The sequence below is a fragment of the Alexandromys fortis genome, unplaced genomic scaffold (assembly GCF_014885135.2).
Source record: "Alexandromys fortis isolate MF-2015 unplaced genomic scaffold, M_Fortis_MF-2015_v1.1 scaffold_0, whole genome shotgun sequence".
In the NCBI taxonomy this organism is placed as follows: Eukaryota; Metazoa; Chordata; class Mammalia; order Rodentia; family Cricetidae; genus Alexandromys; species Alexandromys fortis.
In genome coordinates, this window is record NW_026067949.1 from 45609993 (window position 1) to 45631366 (window position 21374).

General features: G+C 44.9%; 1 protein-coding gene across 1 annotated transcript in view; it reads left to right on the forward strand.

Annotated features, from left to right (window-relative positions):
* The window catches only part of Fras1 (Fraser extracellular matrix complex subunit 1), a 398956-nt gene that overhangs the window by 314473 nt on the left and 63109 nt on the right, over window positions 1–21374 (forward strand). The window contains exons 40-47 of the mRNA XM_050150115.1: window positions 82–244; window positions 1783–1918; window positions 6822–7012; window positions 7991–8144; window positions 9231–9494; window positions 11565–11753; window positions 13570–13689; window positions 13933–14112. Coding sequence (XP_050006072.1) covers window positions 82–244; window positions 1783–1918; window positions 6822–7012; window positions 7991–8144; window positions 9231–9494; window positions 11565–11753; window positions 13570–13689; window positions 13933–14112 — 1397 coding nt within the window. The remainder of the gene's footprint in view (window positions 1–81; window positions 245–1782; window positions 1919–6821; window positions 7013–7990; window positions 8145–9230; window positions 9495–11564; window positions 11754–13569; window positions 13690–13932; window positions 14113–21374) is intronic.

Genomic DNA, 21374 nt, shown 5'->3' on the forward strand with positions numbered 1-21374 from the left:
GTTTGTTTTGTTTTGTTTTGTTTGAATACTTTCGCTCCACTTGTCAGGGTGGCTCAACCTGTATTCTCCCGTGTCCTACAGATACTCAGCTGTGTTTGAGACGGAAGAGCATCTGGTTATGGACCGCTTCCACTTCTCTGTGTCAGACATGGACGACAACCGTGTGGACAACCAGGTCTTTACCATCACGGTCACTCCTGCCAAGAGTCCACCACACATCATCGCTTTTGCTGACCTTATCACGGTAAACAGTTCTCAGATCAATAAACACCCAGGGCTTGGGAGAGCTGGGATCCTTGGTGATGTAGCTAAAGGATTTCTGCCAAAGTGAGCATCCAGACTCTTTCCCCCAGAGTATCTGGGCAGTGATAGCAGATTGTCTGTGGCTGTCATTGTAAACTTTTTGTAAAAGAAAAAAAAATTGTATGCAAAAGATAAAATCATTATATTCACATGAGTTAGTAAAAACATGCATACACATGTGCATGCTAGAGAGTATATTATATACATATATATATATACACACACACACACACACATACACACACATAGATGTATAAAAGCAATACTGGATATTGTTGGCAATGGCAACAAAACAAAAGTGGAATACACCTTTGAGGATTTTAGTTGGTAACAACTAAAACGTGGAAAGCTGACCCCACATGAATCAAACCAATATTTCTATTAAAAATCCTGTGTGTGAGAGGCAATATTACACGTGTCTATCACTGATGTTATCAGCCAAGGGCCTGTACCAGCTTTGTTAGGTACTAGCAGGCCGGCTTTGTAACAGGTACGTAATTCTAGCCTCTGTTTCTTCCTTAAACACTACAATGTCTACTACAAAAGGATTTCTCTGGTGATTAAATAAAATAGCCGGCATCTCTCTTAGCACAGTACCTGTCGCACAGCAGGGGAGTCCTGAACACTCACTCATTTTCTTCCCCTGCATCACGTGTGAACTATAGTGCCCCAAGCCTAGGCATTTCCTGCTTCTAGCAAGGACGTTAATATTCATGAAACTCAGAATCATTTCTAGACAGTTGTGCTATTGCCCTTATTTTCCCCTTTCTACAACTTGGGGAAGTAACTTGAACCACCTCAATCCGAGAGTCGCATTTGTAATTATTAAACCAGCCTCCATGCAGCCAAGAGTTCAGAGTAAAATGCCTTGACCACTTCCATCAAGTCAGCAAAAAGGATCGAAGCCAAACTGTAGCGTTAGGACATAGAACCGGACCCCAAAAGAAAAGGTTAGTTCCAGCAACTGCTTGTACATATGCTGATTTATTTCCTTCTTTGATGTTGAGGTATGCATTAACTTTCAGGTGTAGCTAGTCTTTTATTCCTACATCCCAATAAATATACAATATGAAGGAATAAATGGGATTTTTATTCTGGATGGTAAGACCTATAGGACAGTCAACCTCGGGAATATGAAGGAGGGCTACATCTATCATTCACCAGCTACGCTCTGTAGAATTCCGATGCCCCAGGAAGGCAGCTCTCCTGTCCGGAAGCTTGTTGAGATGGTTAGTTAGAACCGGTCAGAACTGCTTTATCACCAGATCCATCACCAAATGAAGTGCCACTTTGAGAAGAGACACAGCGCCGAGGTATCCGAGTGCATCTTGAGGAGGGGCTGAAAGCTTTGCCTGGCTTTGGCAGCGCGTCCCTCGCCTGCAGAGGTCCGCCTCCCACCGAAGTGGACCTGGTGCTAGCTGGTCACCGCAGGCCACCCCTGTCCCTCAGCCCTCCATCCCCCTTTCCTGTCTTCCTCAGGTCGATGAGGGTGGTAGAGCACCGCTCTCCCTCCACCATTTCTTCGCCACTGATGATCACGACAACCTTCACGGTGATGCTGTCATTAAACTGAGTGCTCTGCCCAAGTACGGCTGCATTGAGAACACAGGAACAGGTAACCGTAGCGGCTTTGCTGGAGAACTATTGAAGGTCTGGAAACAGGGGGTGGGAGATATTCTAATTAAACCTGGACATGGAGAATTAAAATGAGAAGAACCCATTTCAAGAAAATGGAAGAAAAGGATTTTTTTCATTAAAAAAAGAAAAAAGTTACTTAGCATATTCTTTATACTTTGCATTTGTACATCGAAGATATACTAATAAACAAAACAGATAACCCTGTCCACCTTCTTACTGACTTGTATCCTAGCAGAGAGAAAGGGCTAACTGGGGAGACAGAATGCGAGAAGGCTCCTAAATGTAGGGAAACTGGAGCAGAGTAAAGGTGTTTGGAGTGTGAGCTATGTGGCTGAGGGCCTCACAAGTTGTGTTCAGAATTAGGGGTCAAGAAAATAAAGATCCCTGTTCTCTTCTGCAGTTCCAATGAACTAAAGCTTGCGTCTGCTCCTTCTATGGAGATGACAGAAATGGAAATGCCTGCTGTCTATTTTTGACACCCACTTCAACATCCCTCCCTTCCTACCATCTGCCCTAGACCTGCTGGAGGTTATCACACAAGGAGAGGCAAAGGCATGTGCCGTCCACCGGCCCCCTGAGACCCACTGTGACTGGCAGCTGAGACAGCTCCTGCCAGTTTCTGAGCTGCTGCGTCTGCAACGAGATTCCCAAGTGAACAAGTGCCGGTGCTAGGCTCTAATTGGCAGGCAGCTAGCAGCTTCAACAGTCAGACCATTGACTGCAGGTGTCGGTGGCCAGCATGGTGCCTGCCACTTGAGCCTGGTAACCGGAAGCTCATTTAGAATGGTCATGTTTTCCTATCAAAAGTCTTGGATCTTTTCCCTCTCTGGCCTTTCCATGTGTGCGTGCAGCTTTGCTTATTGCATAATTAAGCTCCTTTCAACAAATGTTTGCGCTAGATACAATGTTAACATGAATGACATTGACCCTGCCTGGAGTAGGGGACAGCTAGCCTGATGAACTGGATGATAAGTGACAGGAATAGAAACAGAGTGCCGAGGGTGTAGAACAAAGCAATTGCGTCTGCATGAGAAGCAGAAAAGCCCCAGGGTCAAGGGGTCGCTATGGGCAAAGGAAAAATGGCATCTCTTGCAGAGACAAGCGTGTGGGTGAGGTGGGAGATCATGAAAGGTTTTGCCCTCACCACCATTCCTCTCCATGTGGGATTCCCCAGAAGCCCTTGTAGCACAGTTTGACATTTACCGGAAGCACACCAGGTAGCAGATAGACCACACTGGGTACTATCTGGACTACATAGTCACAGTTCTGGCAAGTCTCAACCACTCTAGAAAGTGATTCTCAAACTTTTCTGTGCATTATCATTATCTGAATGGGCCTTGAAAGCATGGTCTCTTGGGCAGAGCCTCAGAATTCCTGTTGAAGAGGTTGGTGTAGCCCACAAACTAACATTTTTTTGTCACCCCATGTGTGACAGACATCCTAGCTGCTGGTCCTAGTGTTGGAGGAGAAGGATACCTGGCTAGCTCAGACCTGAAATAATCACACAGAAACTGGATTAATTAAATCACTGCTTGGCCCATTAACTCTAACCTCCTATTAGCTAATTCTTACATATTACTTTAACCCATTTCTATTAATCTTTGTGTAGCTACGTGGCTATGGCTTACCAGCTAAAGTTTCAGCATGTCTGACTCTGGCTGTGGTTCCATGGCATCTATCTGACTCTGCCTCCCAGCATGCCATTTAATTTTCCCGCCTACCTAAGTTCTGCCCTATCAACAGGCCAAGGCAGTTTCTTTATTCATTAACCAATAAAAGCAGCACACAGGCAAAAGGACCTCCCACACCATTTCCCCTTTTCTATTTAAACAAAAAGGAAGGCTTTAACATAGTAAAACTACATATAACAAAACAGGTATCAAGCAAGAATTACAGTTACAATATTTATATTTAATTTATCTTTTATCATAACTAAGGAAAACCATATCTATTCTTCAACTCCATCAAAGACTCCAGAAGGATATAATATTAACTAAGTAAACAGGAAGTACATTGTAAGCAACTTTCAAAAATTCTAGAATTGACAGAGACATGTCGCTGCCTGGACAATCACTCAAAGTTCTTCTGTGCCATTGGGGATCCATCTTCAGCCTACTAGAACTGCTAAGAGACTCTTCATCCTCTAGTGGCATGGATTTGAACCTAAGGGGAAGGCAAGATACTCAAGGGCACAAAATAGTTGTCCAGTTTACATTAACCAAAGATGCTGCCCTTTTCTCCATGGAGGAAGCCCAGTAAGCACAGTTTTGAACTAGGTGTTTTGTTTCCTGAAGAAACTAGCTACCTAAATTTAATTGCAGCCTATTGGAACATATGTTTAAGTCCATGGAAAGCAGCTTGTACTTTTTTACCAAGCTGGAGGGAAGACAGAGGGACGGCAGTGTTGGGTGTGAAAGCTAATGGCGTAAAATCTAAATTCTTCCAGGACTGGCCTAATCAGGGCAAGACCCCCTGAGTCGCTCTGGGGACATCTGTCTTCTAGTGCTGAGGAAAGCAGGTGTCCAAGATGACAGGCACACTCACCAGGGGCTGTTTAATTTGTACCTAGGACATTCTGCTGAGGAAGGCAGGGAACACATCGATGATGTACAGTAAAAATAGAAAGTGTGCCTTTCAAACTTGGAACGACTGGAGCTTACGGCTTCGTGTCTGGGTCCCTTGATGGCCAACTAACGCTCCAACAATTTTAAAACAAGGCTTCTTTTATTCTGTATATTTCAAGGTTGTCATGTACTGAGGGTTTTCTTGACCCAGATAACAAAGCCCCACTTCCCAGTTTCTAAGGATCAATGAACGGAGAAAGTAGAACTTGGAGGCATTCTCAGTACTTGGTTCCAGAAACCCTAATCTTAGTGTCGCAGGGATCAATGAGTCACTGGCTGCCTAGGTCTCTCTCAGCTTCAGTTTTCTTTCTTTTCTTTCAAACAAGTTGTGAAAAACAAACCAACAAAAGGCATTTCAGTCCTTGTCTGTGCATCGGGTACCAACAGATGGCACCGTCTAGGGTCGGGAAGTTAATGGCCTTTTTAGAATCTGGGTCTTTGGAAAGTGTCATAGAGAAGGGAGAGGAAGCCTTTTTTGTTTCCCTCTGGACCACCTCTACTTTGGAAATGTGTCGACATGGTTTCTTTTTCTCCACTCTAGAAGACTATGGTAGCAAGTTAAAAACCAATCAATTAGAAGGACCTGGCTAGAACCAAATACAGGCCAAACCTGTTCATCATTTGAACATTGCTTACTCTTCCCCTTGGCCTTCTGCAGCCTTTGTTTTTAGGTGAGAAGAGGGAACAGGAAACAACAAAGCACAGAACTTTGAGGGTCTCACTTCCCAAATGTCCCCGTTGATCAACTTTCAGTTACTGTAACACACACCAGCAATAAGTCAGCTTCTAGAGACGAGGTTTGCTTTACTCCTGATGTTGTAGCAGTCCATCAGCTGGACCCTTGCTGTGACGATTCACCTTAGCTAAAATGGCATAGTAGAACAAAACTCTTTTCTTAAGCCCAGGATGTAAAAGAAGAGAAAGATTGATGGATGGTCCTACTATCCCTTCAAGAACCTCTAGTGAGTCTAAGACCTCCCACTTAATCCCAAATCCTGAAGGTTTTGCACCACAGACTGGAGACTAACACATGATCTTTGGGGGAAACTTATCCAAACTACAGCAGCACTTTGTCCCTGAAATGGACCTAAATACTTCCATGTCTGAAGGCTCCTGAGTGTCATGACATCTGCATGATCTCTGGGCACCCAGTAGCTCTGGCATACTATCCTATGAGCTGGGTTCTTACTGATGTAGCTTCCTCCAAGACACTGGGAGATCACCCCTGGAATGAGGGAAAGAGTGTTGTTGAATGACGTCATAGCTGCTGTACCCAGGACCTCAGCAACAGTGGCTTCCTTCACAATTCCACAGGGCTGCATCTGTCAGCATCCCAGCTGCCACTCTAAGAGAAAGAAAGGGTACGGGGTTATGGTTTGTCCCCTGGTACATCGCCCCTTACTCAAGCAGTAACCCTAATTAAATGAGGTCTCTCTCCCTAAATCACTCTTTAAAAACAAAACAAACAAACAACCACAAAGAAAAAACTACATGAAAGTAGGAGGATACTTGAAAAGAAAGAATTAGGTGGGCAGGGGAAGGATGAGAGGGATAATTTTACTCCAAGATTATATATATATTATATATACACATATTACACATGCATGCATACATATATACATACACACATATTTGATTACAAGTGTATGCAAATATTATTTGTATTTTATACATGCATGCATTATATATAGATATAGATATATACTTACATAAATATACACATGAAATTGTTAAAGAAATAAAGCTTAAAACAAGAAACTTTGAAGTCAAATGGAAATGTACTGGAGAAGAGGTTCTAAACAGAATGGGCCATAGTCAACTTTTCTTATATAGAGAAATTGTTGACACTTGAAAGATAAACCAGACAGAGTGCTTTTGAAATTGCTGAAGTTTACATTAGAACACTGGCTATCATGTTGCTGTTTACTCCCCAGTGTGTGATATAAATGATTAGAAAGAAACCAACCACAGATTCCGTGCTATGTAAAAGTTAAATGACTGAGTGGTTTCAGGTGCATCATCTCACCTGCTTCCCTGTAGAGACAGCGGGACTGGTGCTATCTGTTTACAGGTGGAGGATGGTCTTGGAAGCACTTCCCAACCTAAACCTTCCAGTTTCTGGGCTTCAGCTCTGTCCTAACTCTGCCCACAGTCATTCTTTCATCCCATGTTAATAACGATGTCTTCTTTTCTAAATCAGCCCAGCGTTCATGTACTCATCAGTTGAGGTAAATGTTTTCTCTTGATGTTATGCAGGGGATCGCTTTGGTCCAGGAGCCACCAGTGACCCAGAGGCATCGTTCCCTATTCAAGATGTCCTGGAAAACTACATTTACTACTTTCAGAGTGTTCATGAAAGCATTGAGCCGACACATGATGTGTTTAGCTTTTATGTGAGCGATGGAAACAGTCGCTCTGAAATTCACAGCATCAATATCACCATTGAGGTAAGGATTTTAGCCGTTGGAGATGAAGCCTTCAGCCATACACTAGCCCACTCTGAAAAGAGCCGTCCTTAAACCATGTGATGTCCTAGTCTTAAACAAGCACCCTTACATTGACTCACAGCTAAGGGTTGGATGTGACCTTCAACTTCAAATATCAGTTTTAACACATAACCCTGGCCTTCTGGAAATGTGTGAAATCATAGTTGGCATTTGAGTAAGGGCAGGGTTGGAAATCTGGATTTCTGTTTTAGTAGAACATGTATTTGTTCTGGGTAAAGCAGTTTGGCGGAAGCAGAGAAGCCACACCACTCCCACATTAGATGAAAACAAACATGCCCATTTTCTCTGATATTATCACATGTGGGTCTGCGTACATGCTTGCCTTTTTTAAAAAAATTATTTATTCACTTAACAATAACACCAAAGAAATTTGATCCCCAATCCCGCACTTATTTTCATTTGAGAAACTATTATGATAGTCTTGCTTTATGATATCAAAGAGGGGAAGAAAAAGATAAAAATCTCAGAATGGATGAATGCCCTCTGCCTTGGGGAAATAAAACATGTGGAACTTTCAACCACTATAAGGTCCAGGATTGGAGCAGGGCTGGGAGGCAGCAGAGGAAGCTTTGCCAGTGTTGTGATGTTCTCTAGCTACGGTGGTATGTGTAAAATAGCCTTTGATCCTCAAATGTACTTGTATTTCTAAATCATACGTCCATCATTTAAGTCTAGAAAAATATGGTCCACTGTACCCCTGGAAAACATCTTAGAAACTGTTTATAGAATTCCCATCAGCCTTCTGCTTCTGTGACTTTTTATTTTTAACTAATATTTTGACAAGGCAGTAAGCACAGTGAACATTAATGCTGTGTGGCTAATGAGAGCGGTTGCAGTCGTGACGAATTCTCCTGAGGCGTGCTGCTTCCTTCGTAAGCTAACATCTGTGTGAGACCCAGTCTTTTCTCCCTTAACCAGAGGAAGAACGATGAGCCTCCCAGGATGACCCTTTGGCCGCTCAGAGTGCGGCTGAGCTCAGGAGTGGTGATAAGCAATTCTTCCTTGAGCCTACGAGACCTGGACACCCCAGATAACGAGCTGATTTTTGTATTGATGAAAAAGCCTGACCACGGTAAGACACAAGCCACCGTGGAAAGCGGCGGCTTAATTGAGGTGCCTGACGGGTGGTGAGCACCGGCTTGCAGATTGCTTCCTTTTCCTTCCCTACTTACAGCCCATTCTTTGCATCCAAATATAATCAGATTCACAGCTAGCCAAGAGCCTTTGGAGTTGCGGTAGACGCTGTTTTAAAAGCCTGCGTGCTAAGGAATTGGCGTCTCTGAAATTCCACTTCAGCTCTTTCCTTGCTCTCCTGGTTTCAATGTTTGCATCTTACAGGGTGGATTTGTCGTTTGCTCTCCAAGGCTTCCTCGTGCAGCCTGTCCCTTACGTTAGACGTCTCTTACGAACCTATTCTCTCTGCAAGGGGAGCAGTCTTTAATTCGAAGCCAATGTAGGAACTACTGTGGGGACCCTCCACCCCCTCCTCTAAATGCTACACCCAAGCATTACCTAAAGCTCCAGAGCCACACTGTGTATCAATCACTGTTAACGCAGGTTGGCCTTCCAAAGACTGAACTGCTGCTGTTGCGCAGGGTTGATGGTGGAAGAGGCCACTGGCCACTGCATTTGCAGCTTGCCTGCATTCACTTCCACTTTCTCTGACGAAGCATTCTGAACTGTACCCTTGGGGTGTGTGACCCCTTAAAAAAACGAACCTCGATATGAGCATGCTTACCACCTTCCTGAATGAAAAGGAGTTCAAAGCATAGGCCCTCGGTCTGCATCCTGTAGGCAAAGGACAGCGTGGAGTGCTCTATTCACTCTGCAGAAGGGAAAATACAGTTCAGATCATGAAGTGAGTTTGAATCCAGGGAGGGAGATGTGATCTCTAAGCTACTATATTATGACTTTCCTGTTTCTCCTTAGGAGAGTTTTCACCACAAGAGTGGGACTTTTTATTATTATTATTATTATTATTATTATTATTATTATTATTATTTATAGACAAGACCACAGGGCACAACCTAGTGTTGGCACCAAGAGTCTCTGAGATAGTTCTATGTAGGCTCATGCTAGTTGGCAAAACTGGGCTATGTTTTGATGACTCGAATATCTAAAACCATTGTTACTTGCTGTTCCTCTCTTGCTTCTGCAGGTCACCTACTCCGGAGGCACACCGCTTCTGACCCTCTAGAGAATGGGACTGTTCTAGACCAAGGCTCCTCTTTCACCTACCAGGATGTCCTGGCTGGGCTGGTCGGGTACTTACCTGGTGACAATGATATGGCGGTAGATGAGTTTCGGTTCTCTCTCACTGATGGCCTCCATGTAGATGCGGGGAGGATGGAGATCTACATAGAACTGCCTACAGGAGACACGCCCCACTTGACAATAAACCGAGGACTTCAGCTCTCGGCAGGTGTGGTGGCCCAACTTTCTGTCACATGACACACATCTCCAAGAAGCATTGTAACAGGAAGCATATTTCTCTGGGCTCATGGTTTCATGGGCTTTCGTTCCTCATTGGCTGCCTCGGGTGTTTTCTGTGCTAAGGAAAAACACCATGGCAAAAGCAGGCATAGTAGATCAGAGTGACTTACCTTATATGACAAGCATGAGGTAGAGACGGACTGGCGACCAGAACAATATCTAGCAAGATCCGAGGTCATACCCCAATGACCTACTTCCCCAGCTGGCTCTATCCCCTAACATTCTAAGCACCTTCCAAAAAAAAAAATGGCATCAGCTAAGAACCAAGCCTTCAATACATGAGCCCTAGAGAACAATCCATATTCAAACCACAGCAGTTCTGGCAGGAGCTGAGAGTAGCCTCATTTTTCCATAGTTATTTAATTTTTAGCCCATGTAGAGTGACCCTTCTTCCATGCTGGTGGTGTAGATGAACCTTAGGGGAGCTAGTCAACATTTAACAAAAAGTAGAGTTTGGGGAAATTGCTGTTTACAAACACTGAGTTGTGGATAAGAAATATAAGCCAACGAAATTCCCTGGACAAGACACCTCTTCTGAATTTGAGAACATTTTGTGCAGTGTTTACCGTGTTTTCAGTATCCTCAAAACCATAAGGTGCCGCTTAGACCCAGGCCTCCTGTAGCAGAGCCTCTGTCCAGCCAGCATCATGGGACCCAACAACAAAAGAATTCTGGCCAGACTTCCGAGATGTTTAATTTTTTAAGAAAATTAAAAAGGCATGGGAGAGCAGTTGGGAGGCTACCAGGAATCAAAAGATTATGCAAATACTTGCAAATTACTCTAGCTTCAAATTGTCACACTTTTGCCATGTTTGGCAGCATTAAGAGAGCAATGGCATGCATTAGCCGTGAACTTCCTATATAGTAAGATGAACAGGGAGTGGACCTTGGACTCGAGTCTCAGTGCCCTGGGATTCTAAGTTATCTAGTCCTAGTTTCTCATATATTTTGTACTGAAAAATAAATACATGGTATAAATAAAAGTTGCAATTTTGAGAATTACCAAAGCATCTAGAATTTCACTACTTCCAAGCAGAGTGGTCTGATACATGGATTCTAGGAGAAGACATGATTTTTTTCCCCAATTGAAGAAAAAGTACTGAATTGCTTGGAGTGTGGCAGGCAGCATGGAAATCAAAGTCCAAACCACTTCCCTCTGTCCTCCCAGACACAAGAGGTGTTATGGAGGGACCACAGGGATGAGGTCACACGTACTGGGATACATGACACAAGAGGAACAGTGAGACTGGGGATATTCCATATTCTAGAAAACTCTGAGCAAGTCTGATCTTTGTCCCAAGGAAGCCATTGCCCCATCTGTCAAGGTCACTTACTAAGAGGTGCTTGGGTAGAGTGCCAAAGGCATTCTTGCCTGAAAGTGTCTGCCACTCCGAATACCTGAACACGTGGCACAGATGGTGAGCGTTTACTAGTGCTGGCTGTTTGTAAGATGAGAAAGTAGCCAGGCAGGAAGCCAAGGGCAGGACTCTGAGAAGCGTTTACGGTAAGTGTCTTGCCCCGTCTCCAGTTTCTACACAGCTCCTCAACCTGACCCTTGAGCTTAGTGTACCTTCTGACTTAGGAGACACTGATTTTGACTGTTTCATCTGAGGTCACAATGAGATATGTTTATGAGCTTATGTACAACTGTTTTTTTTTTTTTCTGATTTGGTTATACTAAAGACACCCAAGAGATTGAATCGAAGCAGATTCTAGATCTCAAACTTACTTGCATCACAAAAGTACGCCTTACCAGGTTCTAACTGGCAGGCTACTACAAGAGCAAGCACTAGAAAGAGTAAAAGTGGACACAAACAAAGGGCATAGTTCTAAATGATTTTATTTAGGGAAATTAGAGTTTATTCAGCTGGAAATGGAGACAGGCAAATGCCTGGCACATGGGCCCAAGTAACGTGCGATAAAAAAAAAAAAAAATCATTTGGCATCCCATTTGAAGGCAATGGTGGGGAATGACCTTCTCTCTCCCATTCTTCCCCAGGGTCTGTAGCACGCATCTCAGAGCGGGACTTGAAAGCGACAGATGCTGACTCAGATGACGGCCAGGTTATATACATCATGAAGGAAGACCCTGGTGCAGGGCGCCTGCAGATGGCGAAGCCTGAACCCCCGGAGCAAATCTCTGTTAGAGGCCCCATCCGCAGCTTCAGCCAGGCAGACGTTAACCAAGGTCAGCCTATTTTCCCCCTGCCTATCCAGGTTCTCTAAGCTCTGTCTGGTATAATAAAGGGGGGTTAAGTGCCTGGCAGCTTATGGCAGGAACCCATGCATTCTTTGATTCTGATATGAGCTGAGTTATAGCTTCATTTTTTTTCTTGGTCTCGCTTTTCTTTTGTTTTAAAAAAGAGAGAGAGCTATTTTTTTTCTAGGCAAAAATAAATGTATTTTCTGAGAAATTTGAGGCTATGATAGCGGGAAAAGATATCATTTTGTCTTGCTGCGTTGCTAAAAAGTATGTGTGCGAGAGCAAAAGAGAAAAGAAGCGAGTCGAGATGGATTATGGTAAAAATTATGCCTTCCTTAGGTGAGCAATTTATATCTCCTCCTGGCTCCCCAAAGAGCACAAGTTAATGAACTAAGCGAAATGGAAGGACATAAATTGGAGCTGCCTGGGGGAGATTACACGGCTCATCCCTCCTTCAGGAAATGCTGATGTAATGCAAAGGCCTGGGTGTTAAATGCTACACAGTTACTGTGCAGTGCTCTCAGGGCCAGAGAAGGAAAAGGAGTCCAAAGACATGTGACCCGTGCAATTCCTTTTAGAGGTAGAAATATGCCACCCCCCCCACACACACACAAGGAGCAGGACTATGGGCTCTGTCAGTGTGCTGACGCCTCAACCCGAGATCAGCTGGGTATTCACTGGGTCTGTGGGTCATTGAAGAGGTGCTGAGCAACGGCATAATAGTAGTTATTTAATTACTGCATCCTCTGTGTCTCCCGGTGGAGACTGAGACCAAGCAGCTCGTCCGAGGGTCTGGTTCTGTTTACACTGATGGGTCCATGCAAATGATTCGAGCTGACAGAATGGGATGCACTGTTTTCTTTTCATGGAGCCTTTCTGACTTCTTTGTGAAGATTATGTGCCAGCTTATCTATCTGTTGGATGTAGCCTGCAGCATGATTAATAAAAACTCAGAGACAGATATCGGGGTTCATCCTGAAGATCAGAAAAGCAAAGTAGCCAGTCACTGCCTCTTACCGTATCTCCTTAGTCAGGAAATGGTGATCCTACCTCCAGGAATCTCAGAATGAGACTGAGCCTGAGAGCTGTCTCCTCCCATCGTATATTCCTCTCTAGTGCTGGGATTAAAGGCATGTACCATTGGGATTAAAGGCATGTACTGCCTGGTTTCTATGGCAACTAATGTAGCTACTGGGATTAAAGGTGTGTGTTACCACTGCCTGGTTAGGCTGACCGGTGGGGCTGTTTTACTCTCTGATCTTCAGGCAAGCTTTATTTATTAAAATACAAACGAAATCCCACTACAGTAGCTGGTAGTCTTCCGTGTACTGGGCCATGGGGAGGGAAAGGACCCCGAGAGGCAGACCGAGGGCCTGTACTCTCTTGCCTTGTGAAGTGGGTACGTTGGAGGGTCTCTCCAAATGATGTGGGCGTGGTCAGTGCACATTGTACACATGTGCAGTTTCACTCATCTAGTCGTTCTGATTATTGATGTAGTTATAAGGCCATCTTGGAACCTAAGCTAGGTCCTTCAAAAATGCTGAGCATAAGAAATGTCACTTGGAGGAAGTTTGTTATGGGGAGGTTTTAGGACATGAGGAAGACAGTGGTAGGAGAGGAAGAGAAGAGATGAAAACTGAAGATTTCAACGTCAAAATGGTGCCAAGTGGGGAAGGTGGAAACCGAGTCCTTGATGTGAACACCACCTGGAGTTCCACCTCTCACTTCAGAAATAAGTAGCAAACAGAACTAATAACAAATCTTGATTTTTGTTTGTTTGTTTTTCTCTTCCTTTTTATAGGGCACATAGAGTACAGCCACACACCAGGAGAACATGGTGGGAGCTTTGCTTTTAAATTTGATGTGGTTGATGGAGAAGGCAATAAGTTGGCTGACCAGTCATTCGCCATCAGTGTTTTAGGTAAGGGGTGTCAGGTTTTCCAGCAGAAAACAGCAGCTCTGTAGTCTCCACGTGTTCGCTTTGGAGCTTGAGCCCTCCTTCCTTCCAAACATGTGGTAAAGGTGAAAATCTAAAACTGTCCCCTTGCTGAGGCCTTTGAGAGACAGCTCCGAGGATTCTGCTGAGCCTACCTCCTGGGTACCAGACCTGAAGCTGGGGGGGCTGCAAACCTCCGTGATGAACCATTGTTTCTGGTATTTTCAGAAGCCAAATCCCTACCGGTCATCACCACCAATAAAGGGCTGGTCCTGGATGAGAACTCAATGAAGAAAATCAGTACTGCAGAGCTCTCAGCTACTGATGAGGATAGTGAGCCTGCAGAGCTGATCTACAGAATCACCGCCCAACCCCAGCTGGGCCGCCTGGAGCATGTGGCATCACCAGGTATGTGGGCATCTCTTGCTCCATCCTGCAGACTCGGTAAGTGCTGGGGACTGCTGCGTTCTGTGCGTATACACCCACAGTCTGTCTTAATTATCTTTATTTTCTGCCTCACTAATTTTTACCATTATATGTTGGTACATTGTATACAATACAATTGGTACATTGTATTTGGTATACATTAAACACTTTATAATAGTTGGTAAAACTAAATTAGAAAAAGAATGACCATGTGGAGTAAGGAAATAGCTCCTTGGAGGTGGGTGTAACCTAAATATGAGTAAAACCCTAGATGTGACCATTAGAAATACACACAAAAAAACCCCTATTATTTTAGGTGAACACTCATCTCCATAACTAGATAGCCAAAATCTTTAAACTATACCCTCTGGTCTTTGACATTAACTTGACTGCAATGCACAGTATAATGTCCTGTGTTTAAATATTGACCTCAATAGGGACTGTAACTCAGTGGTCTGGTGTGTATTTAGCATACATGAGGCCTTGGGCTCAGTCCCCAGCACCAGCGGGGAGAAAAACTGAATTCAACAGAGGGTGAAGGAGAATGTGTACCAGACAAGACTGCAGTTCAGCAGCTACTTAGGAAGCAAAGATGAACGAAATGAATCCTTACCCTCTGAATTTCTCTACTGTGGGGAAGGGAACCTTCCTAGATCCTGTAACTCGGGGAGGACAGGTGTAGACCTGGAGTTGAAGGAGTCCAAAAACCAGAAAGTCCACACTGAGTAGGGTTTCAGTATGTCCCTAGGAGTCAGAGTTCGGGGAAGTTAGGTTTGCATTCTTTTCAGAGGTGGAAAAAGTAGAAACCAACAAAAGTGGACCATATTAGCATAGGCTAAAATAGTAGGAGCTAGGACTCATGGGTACATTTGCATACTGTGGAGAGTTCTCCATGCTGAGATAGATCATTTCTGCTCACCAGAAAAAGATTAGAGTGTCACTGTAGACTTTTGAGCAGGGGAGGAAGTCACATATCCGATGGAAAGAAATGGGAGAAGGAAAAGTGAGACAATGACCACGGTAAGGAAGGTTCCACACCAGGCCTGCAGATTGCAATGAGGCTTCTTCACCTGCACAGGCAACTGTGGCAACATAAAGGGGGAATATGAGAGTGACTGACAGGTCCCTTTGAAGTATTCACTCAGGTGATCCGGGAGAAGGAGAGCGAGAGAAGAGGGGAGGGGCTTCAGGGGAAAGCCTGTAGAATCTGGCAGTTGTAATGACGTGAGGGCCCCAGATACTTGCCGACTAAATCTAAAGGTAGAATTGCCGTCACTTCTTAGAGGCAGGGACAACTTGAAAGGTTTAGGTCTTTCTTGGAATTTCATAGGATTTTATATGACAGATTCTTCAATCCATGCAAAACATCAAGTCCGGGGACATGGCTGCCCTTGCAGACTCGTCTTCTCATGCAGAGTCAAGTGTAAGCAGACAAACACGGGAATCTTTGCCACAGACCAGGTATTGTTAGGGATCCTGAGGATGGCATGAGTGTTCAGAGGCCCAGTGGGAAGTGGGAAAGGCCTCCCTCACAAGAGTATGACATTTGAGGAAAGTTGAAGACAGAGAAGGAGTGGGCCATGCTGGTGAATAAGAAGAAAAAGGATTGGCAGAGGCATGAGCAACTGTAGTATCCTGAAGAGGGCTCAGCCAGGCAAGTCACTCTCATGGCTCAGTTAGGAGGGCAGTGTGCTTTAAAAGGCAGAGGGGAAAGGTTGAGAGAGAAGACTTCCCTCGGCCCCACCTGGTGGTAGAGAGGGTGCCCAGTGCATGTGGAAGGGGGGGTCCAGAAAGGAATGAGCAGATTGGCAAATTAAAGAAGCCTTTTGTCCCAGAGTTCCTGCGGGAAATATGCAGATTAGCACCCTCTATACCTTGCTGCCTGAGATAGTTAATAACTAATTCATAAGCTAATTGCTTCTGCCAGAATTCTGTCAGGTTGCTGATTGTATCTCCACAAAGATGAAAGGGCAGGCTCTTGGCGGTGGTGTTGGGCGGCGGCGAATGAATGGATTTAAAAAAAAAACCCAGCTTCATGCAAGGCCTTGCCAGTTGCCCACCTATTGGGCAGTCCCAGCCCTTGTTCTCCTCTGACCCCAGGCTGCATCACAGTCCTATGGGGTGGGACGGCATGCGATTTCTCTTTTTTTTTTTTTTTTTCAATTCTGCTAAGACCAAGCTGTACCTGTTTCAGGAGATACCATGCTCTTGCCTCTTCCAGGGATGGTACCCACCCAACCCCCCAAGGCAGAAGGATTCCCATTTTATCTAGGATGTTGCTTTATAGGCTCTTTCCGAACAGCCCTAACTTCCTGATGCATGCTGGCTTCAGTCCCACCAGCATTTCTTAACCCACCCCTTTCCAGTCACAGAAAGTGGTTGATGGGAATGTCGAGTCCCGTGTTCCCGTCTCCCCCCCACCCCACCCCATCCTCATAGCTGAGGGTCCCTCCTCATTTTCACAGAGCGGGGATTTCCCCACCCCTCCCTTGCTCTAAACCAAGAACAATTCCCCTTTCATGCATTTAACCAGGATCATCTTCTGCTGGTCTCCCCACCCTCCTGTTAGAACATCATGTATTGGTTCCTTTTGAGTGGCCACAGTATGCTTGGAAGGAGTACATGTAGATTACCTCGTATCCTCCCAGCACAGTTAGCTAAGACTTACACTGGAACATTTGTCCCTGGTAAGCCTGAGTCTACCAGGATCTGGAGTTGGGACAGGGCCAGTTCTTCCCGAGAGCAGAGCAATTTGTAAATACATTTAGGTGTGCCTCTTAACAGCAGGGACTGAGGCCTCCTAGACAAAGCTCTGTCCTCCAATGTGTGCTAGCTAGCCCCTCTTACTTGCTTGCACAAAGTGGACTTATCACCAGACAGCCATGAGATCTGATGTCAGCTGCTCAGAACTGATTGTGACGCTAACAGAGTCAAAAGAGTTATGTGAAACCTCTTTTCCCCTCTGTGAACTGTGCGGAAGGTGGGCATGAGCCTCCCACTGCTGAGAGGCAAGGCTGGGGGTCCAGGCCTCATGGAGCTCTGATTCAGGTTAGAAGACCACTCTGTCACCCTGACCTTTCCCTCCTCCCCTATGCCCTAATGACTTTTTTTTTCCTTGGGAAATTAGAATTAAGACTGATACTAACTAGGAAAAAAAGCTAAGATACTAGAACAAAAAAAAAAAAAAAGCCCAGAAAGCACGAAATGTATTTTCTATCACAGAATGATCTAGAGGCCTAAGGTGGGAGGTAGCTCCACCTCTGGTTCATGGTGGCTGCTGTAGTTGACTTGTGCGGAAGGAAGAAAGCCAGGGGCTCGGATCCCATGTACTGTGTGTTTTAGCAGTACTGCGGGATGGACAAACTCTTGTGTGGTGATGTCCACACACAGCTGAGAGGTGGAGACACATGGAGCATCTCCCTGGGCACCCAGTTGTTTACACTTTTCACTCAGGGAGGAATAATATTAGAATATAGCTCTCTCCAGCATGGCAAGACCAGGGATCAAGAGCTCGTCACTCCTAAGGTGTAAGTAGTCACACTGACTCAAATACTGGGGTGGTAGTGGTAACTAGATTGATTTTTAGAGGACAGAGATGGAGGGCCATATTATGTCTTGCAATGAAATGGCTCTTTCCTGAACCAAATAATTACTATGCATAAAACTCCTATATTGCTATCAACGAGGAACTGTGACAATCAAACCAAAATCTGTATCCTTGTCTCGATTTTAATTTTATCCCCCCTCGAGTGTATTGATAGCATTGAGGCTCTAGCAGGCAACAGAACATACAGCTCTGACCCCTTAATGATGTATCTTCCCTCCAAGGACCTCAGGAGGTGTGGAGTAGCTGCTGTCCCTAGCATACTTAAGGAATCCTGCTGGATTCCTCTTGCAGGTACAACACACCATCCTCAAAGCTGAAGTGAAGTACTGCTTTCTTGGCCAGACCAAGAAAAATCTCTCAAAGACTATGAGTACTCTTAACAGCATTTGGGGACCCAGTGACCGGCCCTCTGTTGATGGGTCACCAGTACTTATATCAATATGCAAGGTTGACCTCGTGGCCTTGTTCCCTGCCAGAGCCACTAGGTGCCCAACCTGAGAATCTGATAACCTTTCTGGGTGATGGCATTTCATTTAGTAAGGGTGGAGTTTGACTTCTGGTCCACAGGAGTACTGCCAGGGAACCCCAAAGGCAGGTCTCTCCATCTGTAAGCACCAAAGTACCTTGATTCTATTTGAGGCATTGACTAAGGAGATGTGCTGTTCACAGAGTCTAGGTCCACTTAGCCTCTGTGAATGGTACGGTACATGAGGAGGCTCATTCCCCAAGCCTTCTAAAAATGTGCATTTTCCACCATTCTGAGAGCTGCATGCCTACCTTAAGAGATCTCTCTGCTTTCAAATCTTAAGTCAAGCAACTGAATAGTTAGTTCTACCTTTGTGTATTTACTAATCGCTTGAAGCCTGTTGTTCATTACCAAGCGCACCATTGTCCTTTCAGGCTGAAGCATTATTTGGTGCAGGGTGGATCGCATGTGGCTGTTGTGAGCCACAGGAAAGGGTTCTGCACTAAAAGCTAACTTACCACAGTGTTGCCATAACTTGCGGCTCTTTGACCCACCCTTGCTTCCAAGATGTCCCTTCTCAGAGGCATTTCAGTCAACCTCCTCAACCCCCTTAAGGAATCCTGCTGGATTCCTCTTGCAGGTACAACACACCATCCTCAAAGCTGAAGTGAAGTACTGCTTTCTTGGCCAGACCAAGAAAAATCTCTCAAAGACTATGAGAACTCTTAACAGCATTTGGGGACCCAGTGTCCGGCCCTCTGTTGATGGGTCACCAGTACTTATGTCAATATGAAAGGTTGACCTAGTGGCCTTTTTCCCTGCCAGAGCCACTAGGTGCCCAACCTGAGAATCTGATGACCTTTCTGGTGACCCCCCCCCCGAAACATAACTACCTTTCAAACACAAATGTCTTCCCTTTCCCTGCCTCAGTTCATTACCGTGCTCAGTTCTTGGCTTTTTAAATTCCCTTCTGAGCATGCTCATGGAAGCAGCATTTTACCTTAAGAGGATCACCCCAGCCTGGTTTCAGAATGGATGCAGCACATTGTGAGAATCTGCCTGGCTTGCACAGGTCATGCTGGGCATGAGAGTGTGGGTAGAGAAGATAGCAGAGTGAGGACCTCAGGGCAGGCTCAGATGCTCTGTCTCAGGCCAGATTTGGAGGCCAGAAGTTCAAAGTGCGGGTGTGGGTAGGTTAGGGTCCTTAGGGTCTGTGCAGCCTCTCTCCTTGTCAAATAAATGACTGTCTTCTGTCCACTTGCTGGCACACACACCCTCGCCCCCAGGATCAGTCTACCCCAACTTGCCTTTCTTCTGACTCTAGCCACACTGAGTTGGTGCCCGCCTGAACCGCCTCTTGCTCTCTATCTCACACACGTGGACCCTGTTTCCAGAGACGATTACTTTGCAGTACAAAAAGTTGAGGTTTCTTTGCGTGATTTAAAGTGAGGGAAAACACAGCTGTGCCACCAGCAAGACGCTGTGGAGTAACTCAGAATCCAGGAAGTAGAGAGGTTCCCATCCCCCTCCCCCCACCAGCCCAGCTTCAGGCGACACAGCATAACAGGGCCCCCTACTGCTTGCTGTTCTGACTGTGGTCAGCTGCATCACCCAACATCCCTTTAAGAAGGCAATTTTTTTGAAGAGGCTTTCGTCCACCTATTTTCCTGACCTGGACCAGGCTTTCTCTAATGTGAGGGCCTTCCGGGAGAATTGGAAAAACTGACAGGGTTAATATGGGTCTCTTGTCATGCTGCCAGATACATAGTTTAACCAGCAGGCTGGTGACTCAAAACACCTTCAATGGGATTAAAAGCCTTCAAGTATTTCAAACAACAGCTACCTGCTGTGACAGCCAGGAGGGACTGGCTCTCAGAAAAACCTTCTTGCTGACAAGAGAGTGACTGGCCTTGTCCAACACCCAATTAAAAGAGGCTAAACTTCTAAAAAGGAAAGGTGTACGGAGACTGCGAATCTATTCAGTAGAACCTGCTAGATGTAAGTGGTAGTGGCAGAATGAATCGTGTTCACCAGACGCAGGGCGGCTGTGGCTTACCAGGTCCTATTCTAGATGCATACTATGGAGAAGTACGTGTGTGTGCATGTACGTGCGAACATGCACACAAATCCATGTCTTCTTGAAGTTCACGGTCTACCCTCAGGTCTTGATTTTCTGGAAGGTAAGCATGTGTATCATTTAAATAATATTTAACTCCATCAAGGCCAGCAGTTCAGAAGAGAGTGAGACTATGATCCATGAAATGTATTTCAAGGACAATTGAAATATATTATCATGGTTCTATTTCAGTGGTAGACATATGAATCACATGTGTGATTCCTACTCTCCTGTGTCTTTTTATATGTTCTTTAGTAGGCACATACTACTATTTTCCTGGAAATTTTATGAGTAAAGGTAAACCCAAGATGTCCAGGTGACTCTTAACTGTAAGAACTAAGAGACCTCAGCTTTAGAACAGAATTCTCGTGGGTTCCAGCCCCCTCACTGCCCTCTACCAAGCGTGTGACTTTGGACAGATGACATAGCTTCTTAATTACATAAGAATTCTATTACTACGTCACGATTTATTATAAATGGAGGTATTATGCCTAACCTGACCTCTCAGAGCTGTTACCAGGTAAAATTCCACATCCCTGAGGAAAGCAGAAGTAGTTTTCTGCTCATAGAAGATACTTGACTTTTCCTGGGAAAGCTGGGCAAAGACCAGACTCTCTAACTGTGCTTGGAAGAGTGGGAAGATGCTCTTTTGCTTCGGATAGGCTTGTTTGTGGTGGTTTCCTAAATAAGTGTATTCTAGAATGTTCCGTTACTAGAGATTTATTCAAGCAGAATGAAAACTGGTGTCCATACACAATCAAGAACACAAATATTCACAGTAGACTTATTTGTAATAGCTCCAAGCTAGAAGTAAACCAAACACCCATCAATAAGTGCATACATAATCAAATTCATTTGGTGGAATAAGAAGAATGACTGTTTTGAGGAAGTAGCATTGGTACATGTTTGTGTGGGTATGGGCATATGTGAGCAGAGGCTAGAAGTTGGCACCAGCATCTTCCTCAATCACTTGCCACCTTATTTTTGAGATAAGGACTCTTATTAAACCGAAGTTCCTGAGTTCAGCTAGATTGGCTGGCCATTGGGTTTCAGGA